This window comes from Artemia sp. Qi Xiang Cuo, chromosome 15 (genome assembly GCF_049724085.1).
Source record: "Artemia sp. Qi Xiang Cuo chromosome 15, ASM4972408v1, whole genome shotgun sequence".
Lineage (NCBI taxonomy): Eukaryota > Metazoa > Arthropoda > Branchiopoda > Anostraca > Artemiidae > Artemia > Artemia sp. Qi Xiang Cuo.
This window is the reverse complement of record NC_142808.1, coordinates 64034156-64055062: the sequence shown is the minus strand read 5'-3', so window position 1 is coordinate 64055062 and position 20907 is coordinate 64034156. Positions and strand designations below refer to the sequence as shown.

At 33.4% G+C, this 20907-nt stretch overlaps 1 protein-coding gene across 2 annotated transcripts in view; it reads left to right on the top strand.

The window, feature by feature from the left end:
- Window positions 1-20907, top strand: part of LOC148943982 (uncharacterized) — a 254608-nt gene that overhangs the window by 140975 nt on the left and 92726 nt on the right. For both annotated transcript variants that reach the window (XM_089101051.1, XM_089101050.1), the window contains exons 7-8: window positions 1135-1305; window positions 10295-10393. In XM_089101051.1, the coding sequence (XP_088957177.1) occupies window positions 1135-1305; window positions 10295-10393 (270 nt within the window). The remainder of the gene's footprint in view (window positions 1-1134; window positions 1306-10294; window positions 10394-20907) is intronic.

The following is a 20907-nucleotide window of genomic DNA, read 5'->3' as shown; positions in this document are numbered from 1 at the left end:
TTTAAACTGTCTAAAATGTTAAACTTCTCCCTCAATTATTAATAATTAAAAATCAAAATTTTTTTATGGATATTAAGGATACCATAGCCCTCTGATATCTGAAATGAATTTCATTATATTAAGTGTTGGTTCTTAGCAGTCACTAATCTCAGACCAATGTTCTACATTAACCAGAATATTTATACGACAGAACATAATCCTACTAGAATGAATATCTACACTAAACATTGACTCATATAAATTTGTCGTAGAAACAGAATATAGTGGGCTAGGGCCTTGGTAAATCCTGAATTATGTTGTTAGCTTTCCACTTTCCACTTTAATCAATATACCACCATTAAATTTTTTATTTTTGGGTTTGTTATAAGTGAAGTTTTCAACAGAGTAATTCTGAAACCGTGGGATCAAGGCTTCACTCTATCAGATCTCAAATATAGTACAAACAGGTAAACAGACAAAATTCAGTAGAACTATATCAGCTTCATTTTTGGCCACTTTGAATGTTCTAGGTAACTATATGAACCGATTTTATGTGGCGGCTTTTTCCATAGTCAGTTTGCTAATACCTGTTTGGCAAAGCAGCATAAAATATAGCAGAATATATGATCAGAAAGTGAGGATAAAACTTTGTATGAAGCAGTTAAAAAACAGCTATATAACCTCTGGGTTGATGTTTAAAATTAACTCTTTTATGTCGTAGAGAAATTGACCCAGTATTTTTCTTTCAAATAGACTTCAGGTTTTGAAGCTGTATACTATTGTTTTGGGGCATTGCCAATTCATCCTTTTGATTTCATGTTTCGAATACTTCTTTAGTATTTTCTTGCAGTTAAATTTGACAATGAAACCTTCTTAAGTCCTTGAGGTGAAGTACTATTAATATTAATCTTCAATAACATTTGAAACTCACCCTAAGTTTCAATACGGCATCTTAAATTGTCATCAAAGTCAATTCACATGCCTCAAAAATAAAACAGCTTTCACTGAGTTAGTAAAATAGCGATTTGTCTTTGGTTGTTTCTGTTTTCTGTTCTACTGATTTGAATTTCTTATCTTTCTGCTAGAAAATTTGTCTGTCAGACAATTATAAAAAAAATTGCATTTTGTTGCAAGGCGAATTTTATCTTTTTTCAGCAAGTTGGATACATATATGTCTTTGAAGATGATATTTACTCATCAGGAATTGTTTTCTTTGAGCTTCTTATGCCATTTTCTACGACGCACGAACGGGATAAGCGTATTCAAGGTTTGAAGCGCAAGCAGATAGAGTTTCCATGCAATTTCTCAAGAAAATATCCTCAAGAGGTACGTGTAATGTCTGTTAATATTTAAATATACAGTCATCTCGTAACGTCATGAGTATAAAGTGTTCTCATAATCAAAGTATCCGTCTAACAATGTAAATATAAACAATGTTTTAACTCCGATTTTTTATTGTCGTTGTTTGTTCATTTTAGGCTAACACTAACTTTCCCGTAAAAAAGAAACACAAGTCATTAATTTGCTAGTTTCTTTCAAGAGCCATTTCATACAGAATGGGAGACCGTAGAATATTTTGAAGGGACTAATTTGATTGTAAATTGAAGATTTTAGCTATTTTCTTTTATTCAAAGTGAAGGACAAAAAGACATTCTAGAAAACAGAACTATATCATTGATACTAGAAAAAAATTCCTGGAGTACTAGAATAACTTTTTAGATACCACCGTCTTTTCTATTACAAATAAAATAAATGAAAATATATAGAAGCAAGTTTAGGCAAATATTTTCAACATAGTAATGTCCACTATCTCATTTAAAACATTACACCGGTTTCTCAATATTTTCATTTGCTTCATTTGCAAACAGTTGAATGCTAAACTGTTGAAAATTCAAAATTGAAGAAGATGGATAGAATGATTCTTGGAAAATAGCCATTGAAGTCACGGATGGTGTCATAAGGAGGAAAATTGGAAACGCAGCTAGGAATATTATTAAAAACACTTTAATAGAGAGGAGGAAGGCGGATTTGTACAAGAATTATTTGAGTAATAAATCACAACAAAATATGAAAAGAACTTAAGGATAGCAAAGAAAGCATTAAAATGATACTTAAGTATGTGTTGAATAGAAGTCATTTATAAGCATCTATTAGTATTGATAAAATTCATAAGCATCTGCAAGATACAGCCAAAGGACGTAACAGACAAATTTAGAACTGGTGTGTTAAAAAACTGAGAAAGAAGAGTCAGTCTGGATTTTCTTAGCTAAGATATGGAACAAGGCCATAATTAGTGTTGAGAAAAGAGTTAAAAAGGGATTGGCAGAACACTAGAAAAGGTGCTAAACTATATTGATGCTAAAGGAAAAGATATAATAACAATGAAATTGTTCGTGACAATTTGGAGGTGAAGGAAGATTTTCTGTGAAGAAGAATTAGTGACAGCACTAAATGGAATAGAAAAAACGCCTCATGTGCTGATATTGTGGTAAATGTTATTTTTGTTAACAAGGTTGCTGTGAAGCTAGAGAAAAACATGCCAAAGATTATGAATATGATTTTCGACAAAACTACTTCTATTACTACTTCTACCTCTACTAAGACTGCTACTACTACTACTACCACAACTACTACTACTACTACTACTACTACTACTACTACTGCTACTACTACTACTACTACTACAACAACTACAATTACTACTACTACTACTGCTGCTACTACTGCCGCTTTTTTTATTACAACTACTACTATTGATACTACTGCTAATACTAGAATTATTAATATTACTACCATTACAGCTACTAAATACTACAACTACTACAATTAAATACTACAATTACTAATATTACCACCACTACAATTACTACCTCTGCAGTCGTTGATACCAAGGCTGAGGATATTGAAGTGAATATTAGCAGAGATATCGAGGGGAAAGTTGAGTTAAATCTAAACATTCTTAGTGGATAGAGATTGTTAAAAGGGCGTATCAGAAATATCTTTCAACGGCTTAACGTATAAAGCTGAACATTTCAGGGTATCATGAGGGAGATTATCCACTGGCCATCAACACTGTGTGCATATTACTACTGCTATTAATACTGCTGCTACTAATGCTAATACTACTTTAAATAGAGCATTACTATCACCACTACTGCTCCTACTGCAACAATACTAGTAATCTTAAGACTAAAATATAAAAGGGAAAATTCAGGAAAATATAGAGATTCTGTTGTAACTAAATCGAAATACAATACACGAATGCAGATTGTCAAAATGTGTTCCTCAGAAAGGAATTAGGAAGTTAAGTTGAAATATTCGGGAACTGCTTAAAGGGGTAGATCAACGTAAAAAAAAAGTCAAAATATGCAAGCTAAAGCTAATACTACAACTGATACTGCTACTACTATTTGGACTACTCCAAGTTCTACTTCTATTATAACTACTACTAACAAAAGGACTGATAAAAACAAAATCTCAGGAAGTATTGAGTAGTAATTTAAACTGAATTAAAGTCAGCAGGGCATATGAGCAATAACTTATGATCGGTCTTTTAGGTGAAGATGGATGTTATTTGGCTTTTTGTGGAGGATGTTGAACTGACAAAAAGGTTACATAATATTAGAGGAAGTGTAAAGACGCTGCCCAAGTACAGATCGATGCGGGCACAGTGTATTATTTATTTGTTTGCATTTTTTCTTCTTTTTTTTGACCAGGGTGCTTCGTATAGAAGGAGATTCCGTAAAAATTTAAAAATTAACTCATTCACTTGGAAATTGAAAGCTCCAGGGCCTATTTTAGATAGTCAAACGTGATTGGAGGGCTACCATCCCTCTCCTCACGTCAATCATTTCCCAAAATATGTCCGATAAAAATTTGGAGATAGCCATTTTGCTCGTTGCCTTTGAAAGGTCCAGTAATTATGTCCTTTAGGATGCCATCCCCTTACAACCCCAAGGGCAAGGGTTGTAAATTATACCCAAGGGCATATAAGGTTCTTATGAAAAGGTCGGTCGCATAAACTTTGCAGGGGACTCATTGATTAGATATCAGAAGATCTAATGCAATTTTTAAGAGTTAAAGTGATCGGAAGGCAACTAACCCCTTCCCTCAAGTCCAATTTTCCCCCAAAGATTCCGAACCAAATTTGGAGATAACCACTTGTTCAAAAACAGTCTAGAGATCATATAACAAGCCATTTCTGGTCGATACCCCTCAGAGTTTGGTAGCAATGGTTATATGTTTTGCCCCAAGACGTCTAAGGTTTCATGGGAGGGTAGGCTGCTTGAACTTTCGAAGAGGTTTATTAAATTTGAAATTTGAAGCTCTATTTCCGTTTTAAGTAAAAAATGATGAAGAAAACCGAGAATTGTCCCTGACACCTTTTTTTCCCCAAACGCATCGAATTAAAATTTTGAAATTACCATTTTGTTCTCAACATTAAATAAATGATCATATAACAGTGCCTTCAAGGTGGACATAACCTGAGTCCTGGGGCAAGGGTTGTAAGTTTTGGCACGGGGTAAATAAGGTTTTTATAGAATGGGTGGTCGTATAAACTTCAGATAAGAAGGGGCTCATTGGATGGAAAGTTTTACTGCCCTTCTAACAGTCAAAAGTGACTGGAGGCCAATCTACCCTTTCCCCACAATCTTTTTATTTCCAAAAAAATCCGATCAAATTCTACATTAAGTGTTGTCAAACTGGCTGAACTTACAAAAGACTGAGTGTATATAACTTAGATATTACAGGAAATGATGTGGGCGTGGTAAACTGATCACAAAAGAAATATTTGTACGCTATTGCTGCTACTACAACTTCTACTACTGCTTTTACAACTACTACTACTATTACTTTTACTACTGCTATTACAACTACTACTACTATTACTTCTACTACTGCTACTAGTGCTACTACTACTACTTTACTACTACTACTACTACTCCTTCTACCTCTACTAACGCTACTACTATCACTACTACCACTACCTCTTTACTTATGCAGTGAGTACTACCAAGGCTATGGCTATGGATTTGATAATTAGAGGAAACTTTTTTGCCAAAGTTGAACAAAATCAAAACAGACTATTTGTATAGAGATTGTCAAAAAGGCGTATCACTAAAATCAACGAAAGGGATTACAGTATCAAACTGAAACTTATAGGTGCTCATGTGGAAAGATGGTGTTCAACCGACTTGAGGCAACATGTGGATCCTGTACTACTACTATTAATACTGCTGCAAATACTGGTACTACTATCACTAATATAACACTACTGCTACTATTACTGCCCCTAATTCTACCACTGGTGATCTGATACTATGGATATGAACGTGAAAATTTGAGAAAAATACATAGGGAAAATCTGAACAAAATAAAACACCCTTTGTGCATGCAGATTGTCAAAAGGGTATAACTCAGGAACGGATTAGGAAATTAAGTTTGAATTTTCAAGGAAAATTAGAGGGGAAGTTCAACTGATCAAACAGCAATATGCAAACAGCAAACAGCACTAACGCGAAAAAAATTTCAGGATGTTTCGAGGAGGAAGTTGAACTGTATAAAAAAAAACTTACAGACCTACATGCTTCCAAATTGGCATATCGACAATATCAAAGCAACAGCTTATTGTATTAAGTTCAAACATCCAGGGCTTGATAAAGGAGATAACCAACTGACCAAAGGGCAATATGTTAATACGACTACCGCTGCTAGTACTAGTACTATTACCGTTAATATTATTCCTAGTCCTACAACTAGTACTACTATTGTTCCTACTACTACTAATATTTTGACTACTGTTACAATAATTACTAAGGGTATGCAGGTGAAATTTTTAAGGAATATTAAGGGAGGAAATTGAACTGAATCATAAAACGGCATCTGCATGCAGGTTTTGAAAATGACGTATTAGCAATATCTGAGAAACAGCTCGTTCTGTGAAGTTGAAACTTGCTGGGCTCTTTCTGGAATATGTTTAACTAACCAAAAGGTAGTATTTACGCTCTACTGATTCTACTTCTATTAATACTACTGACTATTACTGCTGTAACTACTACTTCTGCTACCAAAGCTCACATTTTAAAACAGTGTTGAACTTCTTCAATACATACTATGTGCATACAGGCTGTCACGAGGACGTATCACCAATGCGTCAGAAAAATTTCTTAGTATTAAGTTGAAACTTTCAAATTGTGTTCAGAGGAATATTGAGGGAAAAACCACAAATATTATGTGTATACTATTTTTAATTTCATCACTATTACAACTTCAACTACTGTCACTACACAAGTCAGAAGTATTAAGGTGAAGCTTTCAAGGATTGTTCAGGTCGATTTTGAACTAAATTAAATAAAAAAACAAGATTTTTAAACTGAAAGTAAGGAGCGACATTAAAACTTAAAACGAATAGAATATTCCGTATATTAAAGGGGCTGTCCCCTCCTCAACACTTCGCTCTTTACGCTAAAGTTTTTTATTGTTTAAAAAAATAAAGTTGTGAGACAGAGTCAAACTTTAGCGTAAAGAGCGAGGCGTTGAGGAGGGGACAGCCCCTTCCATATACGGAATAATTCCTGGTCGTTTTATGTTTTAGTGTCGCTCCTTACTTTCAGTTTAAAAAACTTTTTTTTTTATTTAATTTCGGATCGTTTTTTAGTTAATGCAGCTTTTATTTTGGCTCACCGTCATTGAATAAGTAAACAAAATTTGCATAAAAATTTTACTTTTCTTTTGCTAAATGGATGTCTCTAAATTCGGTTATGACGTAATTTACAAATTAACTTACGTAACTAACTTCTATATTCGTATATTTTTCTTCTGGCAAAAAATACAAAGTTGCAGATTTTTGCAGATATGAGCTTGAAACCTATGTAATAGGGTTTTCTGATACGCTGAATCTGACGGTTTGATTTTCATTAAAATTCTTTCACTTGTAGGGGATGTTTCCCCCCTCTTTAAAAAATCGAGTAAATTGTCTCATGCTTTTAGCCTTTGATGAGTAATACTAAACTTAATAAAATTTATATATTTAGAATCAGCATTATAAACACATTCTTTTGATACATTTATTGACATCAAAATTTCGTTTTGAAAAGTTTCGATTACTATTGAGCCGTATCGCTTGTTTTTTTATTGGTTTTTTTTTTATTACGTATATGTTATTAAGTATATGAGGGGGTTGTCCCCTTAGTCAATACCACGCTCTTTACGTTAAAAGTTAAAAAAATTAATTCACAGACCCCTGAATCACAAAGGCAGTTTAATTATAATAGATAGCTCTTTTGAAAGCACTAAAAAAACTGTAACGTAAAGCGCGAGGTATTGACTTGGGGGAGAACCCCCTCATATACGTTATAATTTCTGTTTGTTTCAAGTTCTAATGTTGCTTCTTACTTTCAGTTGAAAGCCTCCCCCCTCCAGAAAAAAATCCGTTACCACGTTACGAACCAATTTTTTAAACTGAAAGTAAGGAGCGACATTAAAACTTAAAACGAACAGAAATTATTCCGTATATGAAAGGAGCTGTCCCCTCCTCAACGCCTCGCTCTTTACGCTAGAGTTTTTTATTGTTATAAAAAATAAAGTTGTGAGACAGAGTCAAACTTTAGCGTAAAGAGCGAGGCGTTGAGGAGGGGACAGCCCCTTTCATATAATGAATAATTTTTGTTCGTTTTAAGTTTTAATGTCGATCCTTACTTTCAGTTTAAAAAACTCGTTTTTTTATTTATTTTCTGATCGTTTTTTAGTTAATGCAGCTTTTATTTTTGCTCACCGTCCTTGAATAAGTAAACAAAATTTGCTTAAAAATTTTACTTTTCTTTTTCTAAATGGCTGTCTCTAAATTTGGTTCTGACGTAATTTACAAATTAACTTACGTAACGAACTTCTATATTCCTATATTTTTCTTCTGGCAAAAATACGTTGCAGGTATAGTTGCAGATTTTTGCAGATATGAGCAAGTAGTCAATACCACCCTTACTTTCACCTCCCCTTACTTTCAGTTGAAAAACTTTTTTTTTATATTTAATTTCTGATTAAAAAAAAAAAATAATGATGGGAAATCCGGCGCCCCTTCATAGCAATGTCCCTTCTCCCATGAAAACTTCCTTCATGAAAAGGTCCTCCTATATAACCCCCGACCCACCCCGACCCCCCACTACCCGAAAAAATTCCCCCTGAAAACGTCAGTATACTTCCCAATAACCAATACTATATGTTAACATTGGGTAAAGTTCATAACTTTCAGGCCTCCTCCTGGGGGCTTCGAGGGATTGAGTCATCCTAAAAGACATAGTTATAATATTTTCGACCATGCTGAACAAAATGGCTATCTAAAAAATTTTATCGGGTGACTTTGGGAAAAAATGAGCGTGGTAGGGGGCCTAATTGCCCTCCATTTATTTGATCACTTGAAAAGGGCACTAGAACTTTTAATTTCCGTTCCAATAAGCCCTCCCACGATATTCTAGGACCCTTGGGTCGATACGATCACCCCTGGGGAAAAGAAAAAAAACAACAAAAAAAACAAAAAAACAAATAAACACGCATCCGTGATCTTTCTTCTGGCAAAAAATGGAAAATTCCACATTGTTGTAGATAGGAGCTTAAAACCTCTACAGTAGGGTTCTCTGATACGCTGAATATTATGATGTTATTTTCATTCAGGTTCTATAGCTTTTAGGGGGTCTTTCCCCCCTTTTTTTGAAAATCAGCCAAATTTTCTCAGGCGCGTAACTTTTTATATGTAAGAATAAACTTGATGAAACTTATATATTTGAAATCACAATTAAAATCTGATTCTTTTGATGCATCTATTAGTATCAAAATTCCGTTTTTTAGAGTTTCGGTTACCATTGAGCCGGGTCGCTCCTTACTTACTGTTCGTTACCACGAACTGTTTGATAAGCACAAATTATGAGTATGTTGACTTTCAAAGGAATGTAACTTTAATATCTCAGGAACGGCTTATCTTCTTAAGTTGGAACTTTCAGGATATGTTCTGGTGGATTAACCAAAACGCACTACTAATGCTACTTTTACGGTTCTCTAAGTGATGGGAGTAGGGGTTAGAAATCTGAAACCTTAAGGAATGTTTAGGGGGATGTTGAACTAAATAAAAACACAGTTTCTGAAAGCAGGATTTCAAAAGGACATATAAGCTGTATCCCAAGAATGCTCTAGAACATTAAGTTAAATCTTTCAGATCATGTTAAAGAGGAAATTGAACTATAAAAAAAAAAAAAAAATGCAAAATGTGCATATTAAAACTACTAACACTACTTCTACCCCTACCACTACAACTGCTACTACTAACACGACTGCTTCTGCTATAACTACTACTACGGCGAATACGGCTAGTAATACTGAAGCTAAGGCTATTAAAATGAAACTTCTAAATGGAAACACGCTATATTAATGTAGGCTATCAAAAGCCTATATCAGCTATATCTCAAAAATAGCTTAGAGTATTAAGTTTAAACTTTCAGTACATATTAAGGGGGCTATTGAGCCAGTCAAACATGTATAGCATTCAAAGTTAAGAGCATTTAGGAAGTATTTCCAAGCCTTTCTTTACATCCTCCCATCCCAACCAGGGACGACCTGTTTTCAGTTTAGTCCTGGACGGAACCGGTAATAGCTATGCTCGCTTAGTAAAATACACTTTGTTTCCATTCTGAGTGCACACATACCAAAAGCCAGGTCTATAACCAGAAAACATAGGGAAAATAATCAAAATAGATATTTATTATCTCAATATATCTAGGACAATATTTTTCAGCTTTTAGCTTTAAAGCACTCGAGCAAGAAAACAACCACATCCGGCTAAAAGCAATTAAATATTTGATTAAAAATTATTGAGCCTTTCAAAAAAAACATGATGTTATCAAAAGTGCATTGTCTTGACAACCTTGTGGATATTCACACTCTGCCAAAAGGTGCAGAGCATCGGTGTAATTCATTCTGTATGGCACCGGTATAATTACTTAATAGCATTTTACTAAGGGGTGCCATAACAAGAAATATCCTATAAGGCGTGAAGACGATCGAGACCGCTTTCAGAACCTCTGACTTTCTAAGAGAGTCTCATAACCTAAGTAATGTGGCAATTTAGGGCTTAAGAATATGAAAAGATGTAAAATATCCAATATAAGCTGGTTACATCTTGAAGAGGAAGTTGTATTACAAGCATGGAAAACATTTTTTTTATTTTGGATATTTTCATTTGTGATTTAAGCTTAAACGAATAACTGTTATTTCTGTTTAAATTATTTCCTGTCTGCAGAATAAGGCTTATTTATTTTCACTGTTTTAGCAATTACTATTGAAGCAAATGCTGGATCACAATTCTGTTAACCGGCCGGTTGCGAAAATTGTTGCCGACGACATTGAACGAATCTTGCTAAATCTCCAGGTACATTCTAGTTACATAAATAACCCCTTTAGCTTGGTAACACATGTTCAAATGTTTGGTGTGTGTGGCTAATTACGTTTTAAGCACAATAGCTACAATACGTTACAATAAAGCAGTGCTTTAGCTTCAATGGTTCTCAGGATTACTGGTATTTTATTTTTCGACAATAGTGCTTAAACAAACGGATATATTTTCATTAGATTAAGGGTCATATATTTGTAAGTATAAAATTATATACAAGTTCAACTTCTAGAAATAAATTTCCTGGTTGGAAGTTTGCTCTTTCAATGTGAGTCATGTATCAGTTATATTTCTTATTTTTGTCAGGGTTGTAGAAAAAGAAACTGATGTTTAGACATTAACTTATAAGCCTTACGTCAAGAACTCAACAAGTTTGATTTTCAAAATAGAGTAAAAAAGTCAGTAAATAAAGAGTAAAAAACACGATAAAATTTGAGTAAAAATCTTTAAAGGCAAAATGAACTATTACAAGAAAATATGGTTAAATTAGGAAAAGCTATAGAGGCATGTAATATTCATTGCAATAATACTATTTAGGAAAGACCAAAGCATTCGCCATGTATTGTAAGTTAGGTTCATTGTTTTAATTTAGGTTAATACAGGTTTAGTCTTTCTAAAAAGCAGTGAGTTGGAAATTATGATATTTGGTCCCCTTTTTGAGTGAAATCACAGGCTGTTTAAAGTACCCAGGCTAAGGGAAAGGATGAGATTGGAGTGACACACCTCCAAGTGAGATCAAAAAGAGGCCTAATAATGGAGCGTATGAACTTTTTATCATTTACAAGAACAGATTATGTATACTGTTCTCTAGGTGACTTTTGTTAAATCACACATAGTCTATTTGCCAAGGTATCAGAGGCCTAGATATTCCACTCTGTTGAGCAAAGTGGTTAACCATAGGTATTTTGTACCGCCAATATTGAAGAGTGTAAAATTCACAAGTAACATTTCGTTGATCAGTTTAGGCTGGAAATGTTAGAGCCCCCTGTATATCTTGTAAAATAATTGAGAAGCTAAAATATGCGTTAAAGTGCATTTAATGGTCTTGACCTGACTTCTCTCAGATAGGGTCATGTTAATATTTTGTTACCCTGTCCTATACTTCTGTAATTATCATATTCTTCTGAAAAATTTTCTCAAATATAATGACTCCTAATATCTTTCTAACTATATAGAATAGTGAAAAACTAGTGCTATATTGACAACACAACATTGACGCAGTAAAATAAGATTAGAAACATAAAAACCGTTAATGAGCCGACAGAAAATAAAAGAACAATTTCTAAAGGTCTCAAAAGTCTTTTAACAGCCATTAAATCAGTTAATTTAATATTACTATTTCAGTTTTCTATAACAATTAAAGCCAGCTTAGTTTTTTATTAAGAAGTGGTCTTACAAAATTGCGCAAACTGGGCAAAATATCTAGATCCAGTTTATCTGAAACAGTGTTCCGAAGCTGCATAAACTGTAAGGCAGTATTTTTTATTTGCTTTAAGTTTCAACTTAGCTCTTTACTTTTTCTGATAAATATTTTTAAAACAAATTTATATTTTTTAGTTTTAACAGACGTACACATAACAGTATTACGTAAGATATTCATCCATCTTGGGAAACTAACTAAAGAAGTCAATATAAGTTATAGCTAAAGTAAGAAATGGAGTATAGGTTCTACTTTACGTCTTTCTAAAACTTTTCGTTAGAAATATCAACAGTCTTCAGAAGAAACAACAGTCTATAGGAAGAATTATTCTAAAGCAGCTGTTAATAATTTAGTGTCTTATTTATGAAATGTTATCTTTGGAGAAATCATACAGATTTTAGAAATTTGAAGAATACTAAGGTAATTGACACTATGTAGTTAACATAATTACATAGAGCTTGTTTAATTATTATCACAACTGCTCTTCGGCAATGTTTCAAAGAATTTGAATTTCTCATAAGAAAGAGCATATTAATTATTCTTGTTTCTTGAATATTAACGTTTAAAAAGAGCTGAAGATTCGAGTTAAAAATTAAGTCATTGCAATCACCTTGTTTAAAAACTCAATACGATATAATTGCTGCCCTCCCTCCCTCATTGAAAGACAAGGAAGATCAAATTTTTCCATAAGAGCGTTGAAACATCTTTTATTCTATATCTTCTTTCTTTCAATGCTAATTGGGCACTAGAAAGTGTATATCTATTCGAAATAACAATCATAATAAAGAATCAAATCTGGCCTGCCATAGGCATTACGAATGGTACAACCACTGTCTCCTTTATACGGGTGTTTTTTCAATCTTTTTAATGCTATAATTCACTCCTTTATCACATGCTAGGAATTTACGAAAATAAGAAAGCCTAGAACATTAAGCTATATCACTAATTGTTACCTATTTTTTTTTAGCTTTTTTCAACTATAAATCTAAATTAAAGTATGTTGATATAATCAATAGCTTTGAGCTGAACCTTGAAACCGAACGCTCGATTCTGATAAAATTAAATAAAAAACAAGTTTTTTAACTGAAAGTAAGGAGCGACATTAAAACTTAAAACGAACAGAAATGATTCCGTATATAAAAGGGGCTGCTCCCTCCTCAACGCCTCGCTGTTTGCGCTAAATTTTTTTATTGTTTTAAAAAATAGAGTTTTGAGAAAGAGTCTAACTTTAGCGTAAAGAGTGAGGTGTTGCGGAGGGGACAGCTCCTTTCATATACGAAATAATTTCTGTTCGTTTTAAGTTTTAATGTCGCTCCTTACTTTCAGTCGTTTTAATGTCGCTCCTTACCTTCAGTTAAAAAACTTTTTTTTATTTATTTTCTGAACGTTTTGAATTAATGCAGGTTTTTATTTTGGCTTACCGTACATGAATAATTAAAACAACATTTACATATTAATTTTGCTTTTTTTGGTTAAATGGCTTTCTCGAAAGATGTTTTATTTTATTTACGAACGTTTTTATTAGTAATAAATATACGTAACTTACGAATTAACTTACGTAACGAACTTCTAAATTCGAATATTTTTAATACGTATATTAGGGTTTTCACCCCCTAGTCAATACCTCGCTCGTTACGCTAAAGTTTGAATTTTGTTCCAATTCGTTAACAATTACCCTTTAATCACAAAGGCCGTTAATTAGAATAAATAGCTCTTAAGAAAGTACTAAGAAAACTTTAGCGTAAAGAGCGATGTCTTGACTAGGGGGTGAACCCAATCATATACGTAATAATTTCTGTTCGTTTCAAGTTTTGATGTTGCTCCTTACTTTCAGTTGAAATATTTTTTTTTCTTTTCAATTATTGATTGTCTTTATAAATAATGCTGGGAAATCCGACACCCCCTTCATAAAGAAGGTCTCTTCCCCCATGAAAACTTCCTCTATGGAAAGATTTTCCCACGTAACCCGTGACTCCACTACAAGATAAAATCTCACCTGAAAACATCTGTATACTTCCCAATAACCAATACTATATGCAATCATTGGGCCAGAGTCCATAATTTGCAGCCCTTCTCCTTGGGACTGTGGGGGATTAAGTCATCCTCAAAGACATAGTTATTATATATGCTGAACAAAATGGCTATCTTCTAAATTTTGATCGGGTGACTTTGGGGAAAAATGAGCGTAGGAGGGGGGCTAGATACCCTCCAATATTTTTGGTCATTTAAAAAGGGCAATAGAAATTATACTTTCTATTCGAATGAGCCCTGTCGCGATTGTCTAGGACCAATGGTTCGATACGATCACCCATGGGAAAAAATAATAACAAAAAAACAAATAAACACACATTCGTGATCTTTCTTTTGGCAAACGAATACAAAATTCCACATTTTTACAGATTGGAACTTGAAACCTCTACTCTGATTCGCCGAATCTGATGGTGTGATTTTCATTAAGGTTTTATGACTTTTAGGGGTGTTTCCCCTTTTTTCAAAAATCAGGCAGATTTTCTCAGGCGCTTAACTTTTGATGGGTAGAATTAAACTTAATAAAACTTATATAATTGGAATCAAAATAAAAATCTAATTCTTTTGATGTATCTTTTGGTATGAAAATTCCATTTGTTAGAACTGTTTAATTACCTCTCTTTATGATGTTTTAGTTAAGATCTAGCTCAAGTGAGTTTATTTTAGGGATAAAAGTAGCCCCCTTGATTTTTTGCCTCTTTCCTCCTTATATTTAAAAAAAATGCGTTTTGAGGATTTTCATCGAAAATTTGATTTTTTTTTCAATTAACTCCTTAAACATTAGAAAGTAAATATTGTCCTTTACTTTAATTTCTGTGCATTGACAACACTAGCATAACCTAGAAGTAGCTTAGTTTTGCTAACCAGCTGAGGTTTTATAAAATTTATAAAGGGGGCTTAGAGGGAATGTATGCTAGATGGGGAATTGAAAAAACTAGGCTTAGAGTCTTTAAGTATGGGCCTTATATCATGCTTCCCAGTCTTTTCAACCTAGTAAAGGCACCCGAAGTATAATTTTCGGATATCTTTTGGTACTTTATGAATAAAACCTAAAACAACCAGAAATCAAAGGTAGCGAAATAACGGTGCCTAAGTGAGAACAATGCTGGCACAATGTATTATTTATTTTTTTTTGGTTGATTTTAGACGAGGGCACTTTATATCAAAGGAGTTGTTGTAGTTATGCCCTTTTGTTTTTGTAGAAAGTTTTATCGTAGAAACTTCATAAAGGGCTCATTCAATTGGGAATTAAGAGGGCTAGTGCCCTTATTAATAGTCAAGAGCGATAAGAGGGCAAATGCCCCTCCCACAAAACCAACATTTCCCCAAACGCTTCTGATCCAAATTTTTAGATTTTTTTTGCTCAACGCAGTTGAAAAATCTGGAAATTAGGTCTTCGAGGATGACAACTCCCTCACAACCGGGCAAGGACTGTAAGTTATGCCATGGGGGCATACAAGGTTTTAATAGAAAGTCTTGTCATAGAAACTTCAAAAAGGGCTCTTTCGATTGGAAATTGAAAGGACTAGTGCCCTTTTTAATAGTCAAAAGTGATTGGAGGGAAACTAACCCCACCTCACGCTCACCATTTCCCCAAACACATACAATGAAATAACCCCTCTTTCACGCCCATCATATCCCCAGACACAACTAATCAAAATTTTGAGATAGCCATTTTGTGCAACATAGTTGAAAGTTCTGGAAATTATATCTTTGAGGAGTACATACCCCCCACACCCCTCAGGGCAAGGGTTGTAAGTTATGCTCTGGGAGCATTTAAGGCCTTATAGATAGCGTTGTAGTAAAAACTTCAAAAAGGGCTCATTAAATAAGATATTGAAAGGGCTAGTGCCCTAATCAAAAGTTAAAAGTGATTGGAGGGCAACTAACCTCCTTCACACTCCCACCATCCAATCCACCAAAACACATCTAATTAAAATTTTGAGATAGCAAGTTTGTTCAACGTAGTTAAAAGTTCTAAAATATAGGTCTTTGAGGATGATAACCCCGCCCCCAGCCCTCAGGATAAGGGCTGTAAGTTATGCTCTGGGGGAATATAAGGTTCCTCTAGAATGGGTTGTCATAGAAACTTCAAAAAGGGCTCATTTGATTGGAAATTGAAAGAGCCAGAGCCCTTTTTAATAACAGAAAGTGATTGGAGGGCAACTAACCCCCTTCTCACTTCCACCATTCTACCAAACACATCCAATCAAAATTTTGAGATAGCTATTTTCACAGCGCAGTTGAAAGTTTTAAAAATTATGTCTTTGAGGATGACAACCTCCGCTACAGTCCTCAGGGTAAGGGTTCTAAGTTATGCCATGGGGCATATAAGGTTTTATAGAAAGGGTTGTTTTAGAAACTTCAAAAAGGAATCATTCGATTGGAAATTGAAAGGGCTGGTGCCTTTTTCAAAAGTCGAATGTAATTGAAGGGCAAGTAAATCTTTCTCACACCCACCATTTGCTCAAACATATCCAATCAAATATTTGAGATACCCATTCTGTTCAACATTGTTTAAAGCTCTGAAAATTATGTCTTTGAGGATGACAACACCCCAAAACCCTCAGGGGAAGGGTTGTAACTTATGCTAGTAGTGGCATACGAGCTGATACAAGACGTACGGTGGGACAAACATCATAAGACACCTACCAAACTAAATTCGGTGTAAAACTTGTATGGAGCACTAGGCGAACGCTATATAAGACCAGCTGAAGACGTTACATTTGGGACTAGATATTGGTGAAATCGTGCCAAGTAGAAAAACTAGTTTTTGAGTACCAAGTATTTTGGACCACTAAATAATGGTCTCAACTAGGCATATAAAATATTTTCATTTGGATAGAATGAAACCGGTAAAGGGTTAAAATTGCATACCAACTAAAGATAAGTCCGAGGGAATGGTAACTTCCACACCACGTGACATAAATCTTAGAATATGATTAGGATATATTCATCCGTTCACAAGTTGAATGACATAGCTTCACTTCTTGGCTGTGGTCTGTATAATACACAAGTATCAATTGAGGAGCGCAGCCAATATAAAATATTCTTTAGTAATGGAGTATGCTATCCAGTTGTAACTAATAAACTCGTAAGGTGCCAAAAAGAAATTTTAATATAAAAATCCAGAACAATCCTTAGAAATCCTTAGAAATCAAGTAGTGAGGTGGTTATGGATGTGAACCATCAAGGTCTCCAACCACCGAGGACCCCAACCTCCAGGGACCTCGACCTCCAAGGGCCCCTCCCCCAACCTACAACCCCCCTCCCCCTACTTCTTAACCACTGCCCCCATTTTTTCATACTTTTTTTAAAATTCTATTTTTATATTATATATTTTGTTTTAACATTGAAATTTTCTTCCACTTTTATTTACATGTCATAGAATGACATGAACTATGCTTAAAACCGAAAAATTCACATTTAAAATTTTCAAAACATAAAATGAAAATGATATAGATATGTTAGCCGTGACTTCTACTATTCAAACCATTAATATTTTTAGTAAAGCTTTTCTTTTTTTTCTGACTTTAAATTTTTTGGACTTAGACAATTATTCAACTTTTTTTATTTATTTTTTATGCGGCTGTGATAGGCTGTAAATGTGTGAAACTATATGGCTACTCATCGATGCTACATAGTTTATTATATATTTTCAAAGAGTATTTCTGTACATTGGAAGGATACACACTTGCATCATATTAAAAAAAAATGGAGATGGCATTCGTTTGTCATGATATTGATTGCTATGCTGCTACTCTTTCCGACACCAAAGGGCCATAGAAGGAACTATTAAAAAGACCACTCATCAATAGCAAGCTATGATCCTGGCACTTTACTTGCAAAGATGTGAAAACGTCTTAGTAGATGCCTTATTACTACAACCAGGACATTTTTCAACTTTTTTTTATATGTCTTAAAATGACATGAAATGTGCGTGCGGCTGTACCAGTGGTACTCTATGTTTAGTTATCGACACTACATAGTTTATTGTATGTATAAAATCAGTAATTTTCGTACCGTAGAAGGATAACCACATGCATCATATTTTTTCAAAGTAAAAACAAAATATTGAAAGAAAGTGTGTGCACACGATAAAATCATTGTTGCGTTGAATGCTGAAAAGGAGAAATACTTGAACTATGAAACAAGCATTAATGGGGATCTTATTGGAAATGTATGCGTGCGTTGTCATGACAGCGGGGAGCTAAATTTCTTTGGATTACCCAAGAATTTCTATCATGTAAATGGTGGATATGGTAGAGTATCATTTCCAGAGAAGTTGGTGCTCAAAGAGAATGCAAACATAAAATAAGTGTCGGTGAAGGGGTACAACTTCTTGCTAGTGTTGTTGGTAACACGTTACCTGTTGAAAGATCCTATCACAACCGTTCTTGTATTAGCATCGTAAAGAAACGAAAAATAAGACAGGCATACTGGTGCAGTAATGTCATTATCCATATCTTTTCTAAATGCCAAAACTGCTCCCTGTGTAAAAATAATGAGATAATGTACAGTGAAATCATAGGTGAAATATAAAGAGTATTCGTATATGGGAGCCCATAAGCTGAATTCCAGGGGGGCAAACCTCATCTAATTGGCACTTTTAATGCTATATAATAGAAATCTCAGAACAAAAAAATAGAAATAAGGCAGCATCATTCAGCCAGGGGGGCTGCCCTCTGCCCCCCTTTATGGGTACCCATGCATTAGTAGACAATATCACTATTGAACATAAAGATGAATTGATGGAAAATAAAGCGCAAGTAAATATTATTACTGCTATTGATCGTATAGTCAGTAAACCCAATAATATCAAAGACGAAACGCATATTGAACCTATAGGTGACATCCCAGTAAAAACACACATAGGATGAATTATTTTATAGAACACATTCAAAATGTCCAAAGTTGTACAATGATATTAATAATGTATGTAGCATATCTTTATGTTAATATTCTACATGTCATTACTTCAAACAAATATTTTATGCATTACTTTGTTGGTTTTAGGAAAATATTGGTAGGGTCTTAGTTAAGTTTGTTTCAATAAATCTGATTTTGAATGGACTGCTCAGAGGTCTATTATGCATCCTAAGCAATCACAAGCTGTCTTTACAAGATTCAGAACTAAAGTGGGACCTTTTGTCTTCTTAGAGAAAAATTCAGAATCGAACTGTAACTATTTTATCTTCTACGGAAAACTTCAGAACAGAACTTAATCTTTTTTTATCTTTTCATTGAGAAAACTCAGGACTGGAATGCAACTATTTTTCTCTTAATTGGAAAAATTCAGAATTGAACCGTAACTTCTTTTTTTCTCTCTTCCTTGAGAAAATTCAGAAGAGAACTTGAACTTTTCTTCACCTCTTTGAGAAAATCCGAATTAAAGAGGAACTTTTTCTCATCTTGGAGAAAATTCAAATGAGAACTTGAACTTTTCATCACTTCTTTGAAAAAACTCAGATTTAAAAATGGACTGATGAGGAACTTTTTCTATTCTTTGGATTAAACTTCAGAATTGAACTAACTATTTTTTCTCTTCTTTAAGAAAATTCAGAAGAGAAATTGAACATTTCTTTACTTCTTTGAGAAAACTAAAAATTACTTTTTCTCTTCATGGAGAAAATTCAGAATTAAAGTATAACTTTTTTCTATCTTCTATGGAAAAATTCAAAACATAGCTTGAAATTTCTATTCTATTCAGTGAGAAAAGTCAGAATCAAAGTATAACTTTTTCTCTATTCTACGAAAAAATTCAGAAGAGAACTTGAAATTTTTCTCTTCTTTGAGAAAATTTAGAATTCAAGTGGAACTTTTTTCTCTTCCTTAAAAAATATAACTTTTTTTTCTCTTCTTTAAGAAAATTGAGGAGAGAACTTGAAAATTTCTTCTCTTCTTTGAGAAAACTCAGAATGAAAGTGTAACTTTTCTTCTTCTTGGGAAAAATTCAAAATCGAATCATAACTTTTTCTATCTTCCACAGAAAAATTTAGAAGACTGCTGTAAATTTTTTCTTTTCTTTGAGAAAATTCAGAAGAAAACTTGAAATTTTCTTCATTCAGAATCGAAGTATAACTTTTTTCTGTCTTCTACGGAAAAATTCAGAACAGAACTTGAATTTTTTCTCTTCTTTGAGGAAATTCAGAACAGGAGTGGAACTTCTTTCTGTTCTTTCCAAAAATTAAAATTTTTTTCTGTTTTTTAAAAAAATTCATAAGAGAACTTGAAATTTTCTTTACTTCTTTAAGAAAAATCAAAATTACAGTGGAACTTTTTCATTTCTCGGGGAAAAATTCAGAATCGAAGCATAACTTTTTCTATCTTTTACAGAAATATTTCGAACAGAACTTTAAGTCTTTTACTCATCTTTGAGAAAATTCAAAAAAGAACTTGAACTCAACTTCATCTCTTTGAGAAAACTCAGAGTTAAAGTAGAACTGTTTCTTTTCTTTGGGAAAAACTCAGAAGAGATTTGAACTCTTTTCACTTCTTTGAGAAAACACAGAATTAAAGTGGAACTTTTTCTCTTCTTGGGGAAAAATTCAGAATCGAAGCATAACTTTTTCTATCTTCTACGGAAAAAACTATTTCTCGTCTTTGAAAAAATTCAGAACTGGAATAATTATTTCTTTTATTTCCTTTGGAAAAAATAGAATTGAACTGTAACTTTTTTCCCTTCTTTGAAAAAATTCAGAAGAGAACTTGAAATTTTCTTCGCTTCTTCGATAAAACTCAGAATTAAAAGTGGAACTGTTTCTCTTCTTGGGGAAAAATTCAGAAGAGAACTTTAACTTTTTTTCACTTCATTAAGAAAACTCAGAATTAAAATGGAACTTTTTATTCTTAGGGAAAAATTGAAAATCGAAGTATAACTTTTTATATCTTCTAAGGTAAAATTCAGAACAGAACTTGGAATTTTTTCTTTTCTTATAAAAACATCAGAAATGATGTGGAACTTTTTTTTCTCTTAAAAAATTCAGAATTGAACTCTAACTTTTTTTCTCTATTCCTTTTGAAAATTCAGAAGCGAACTTGAGCT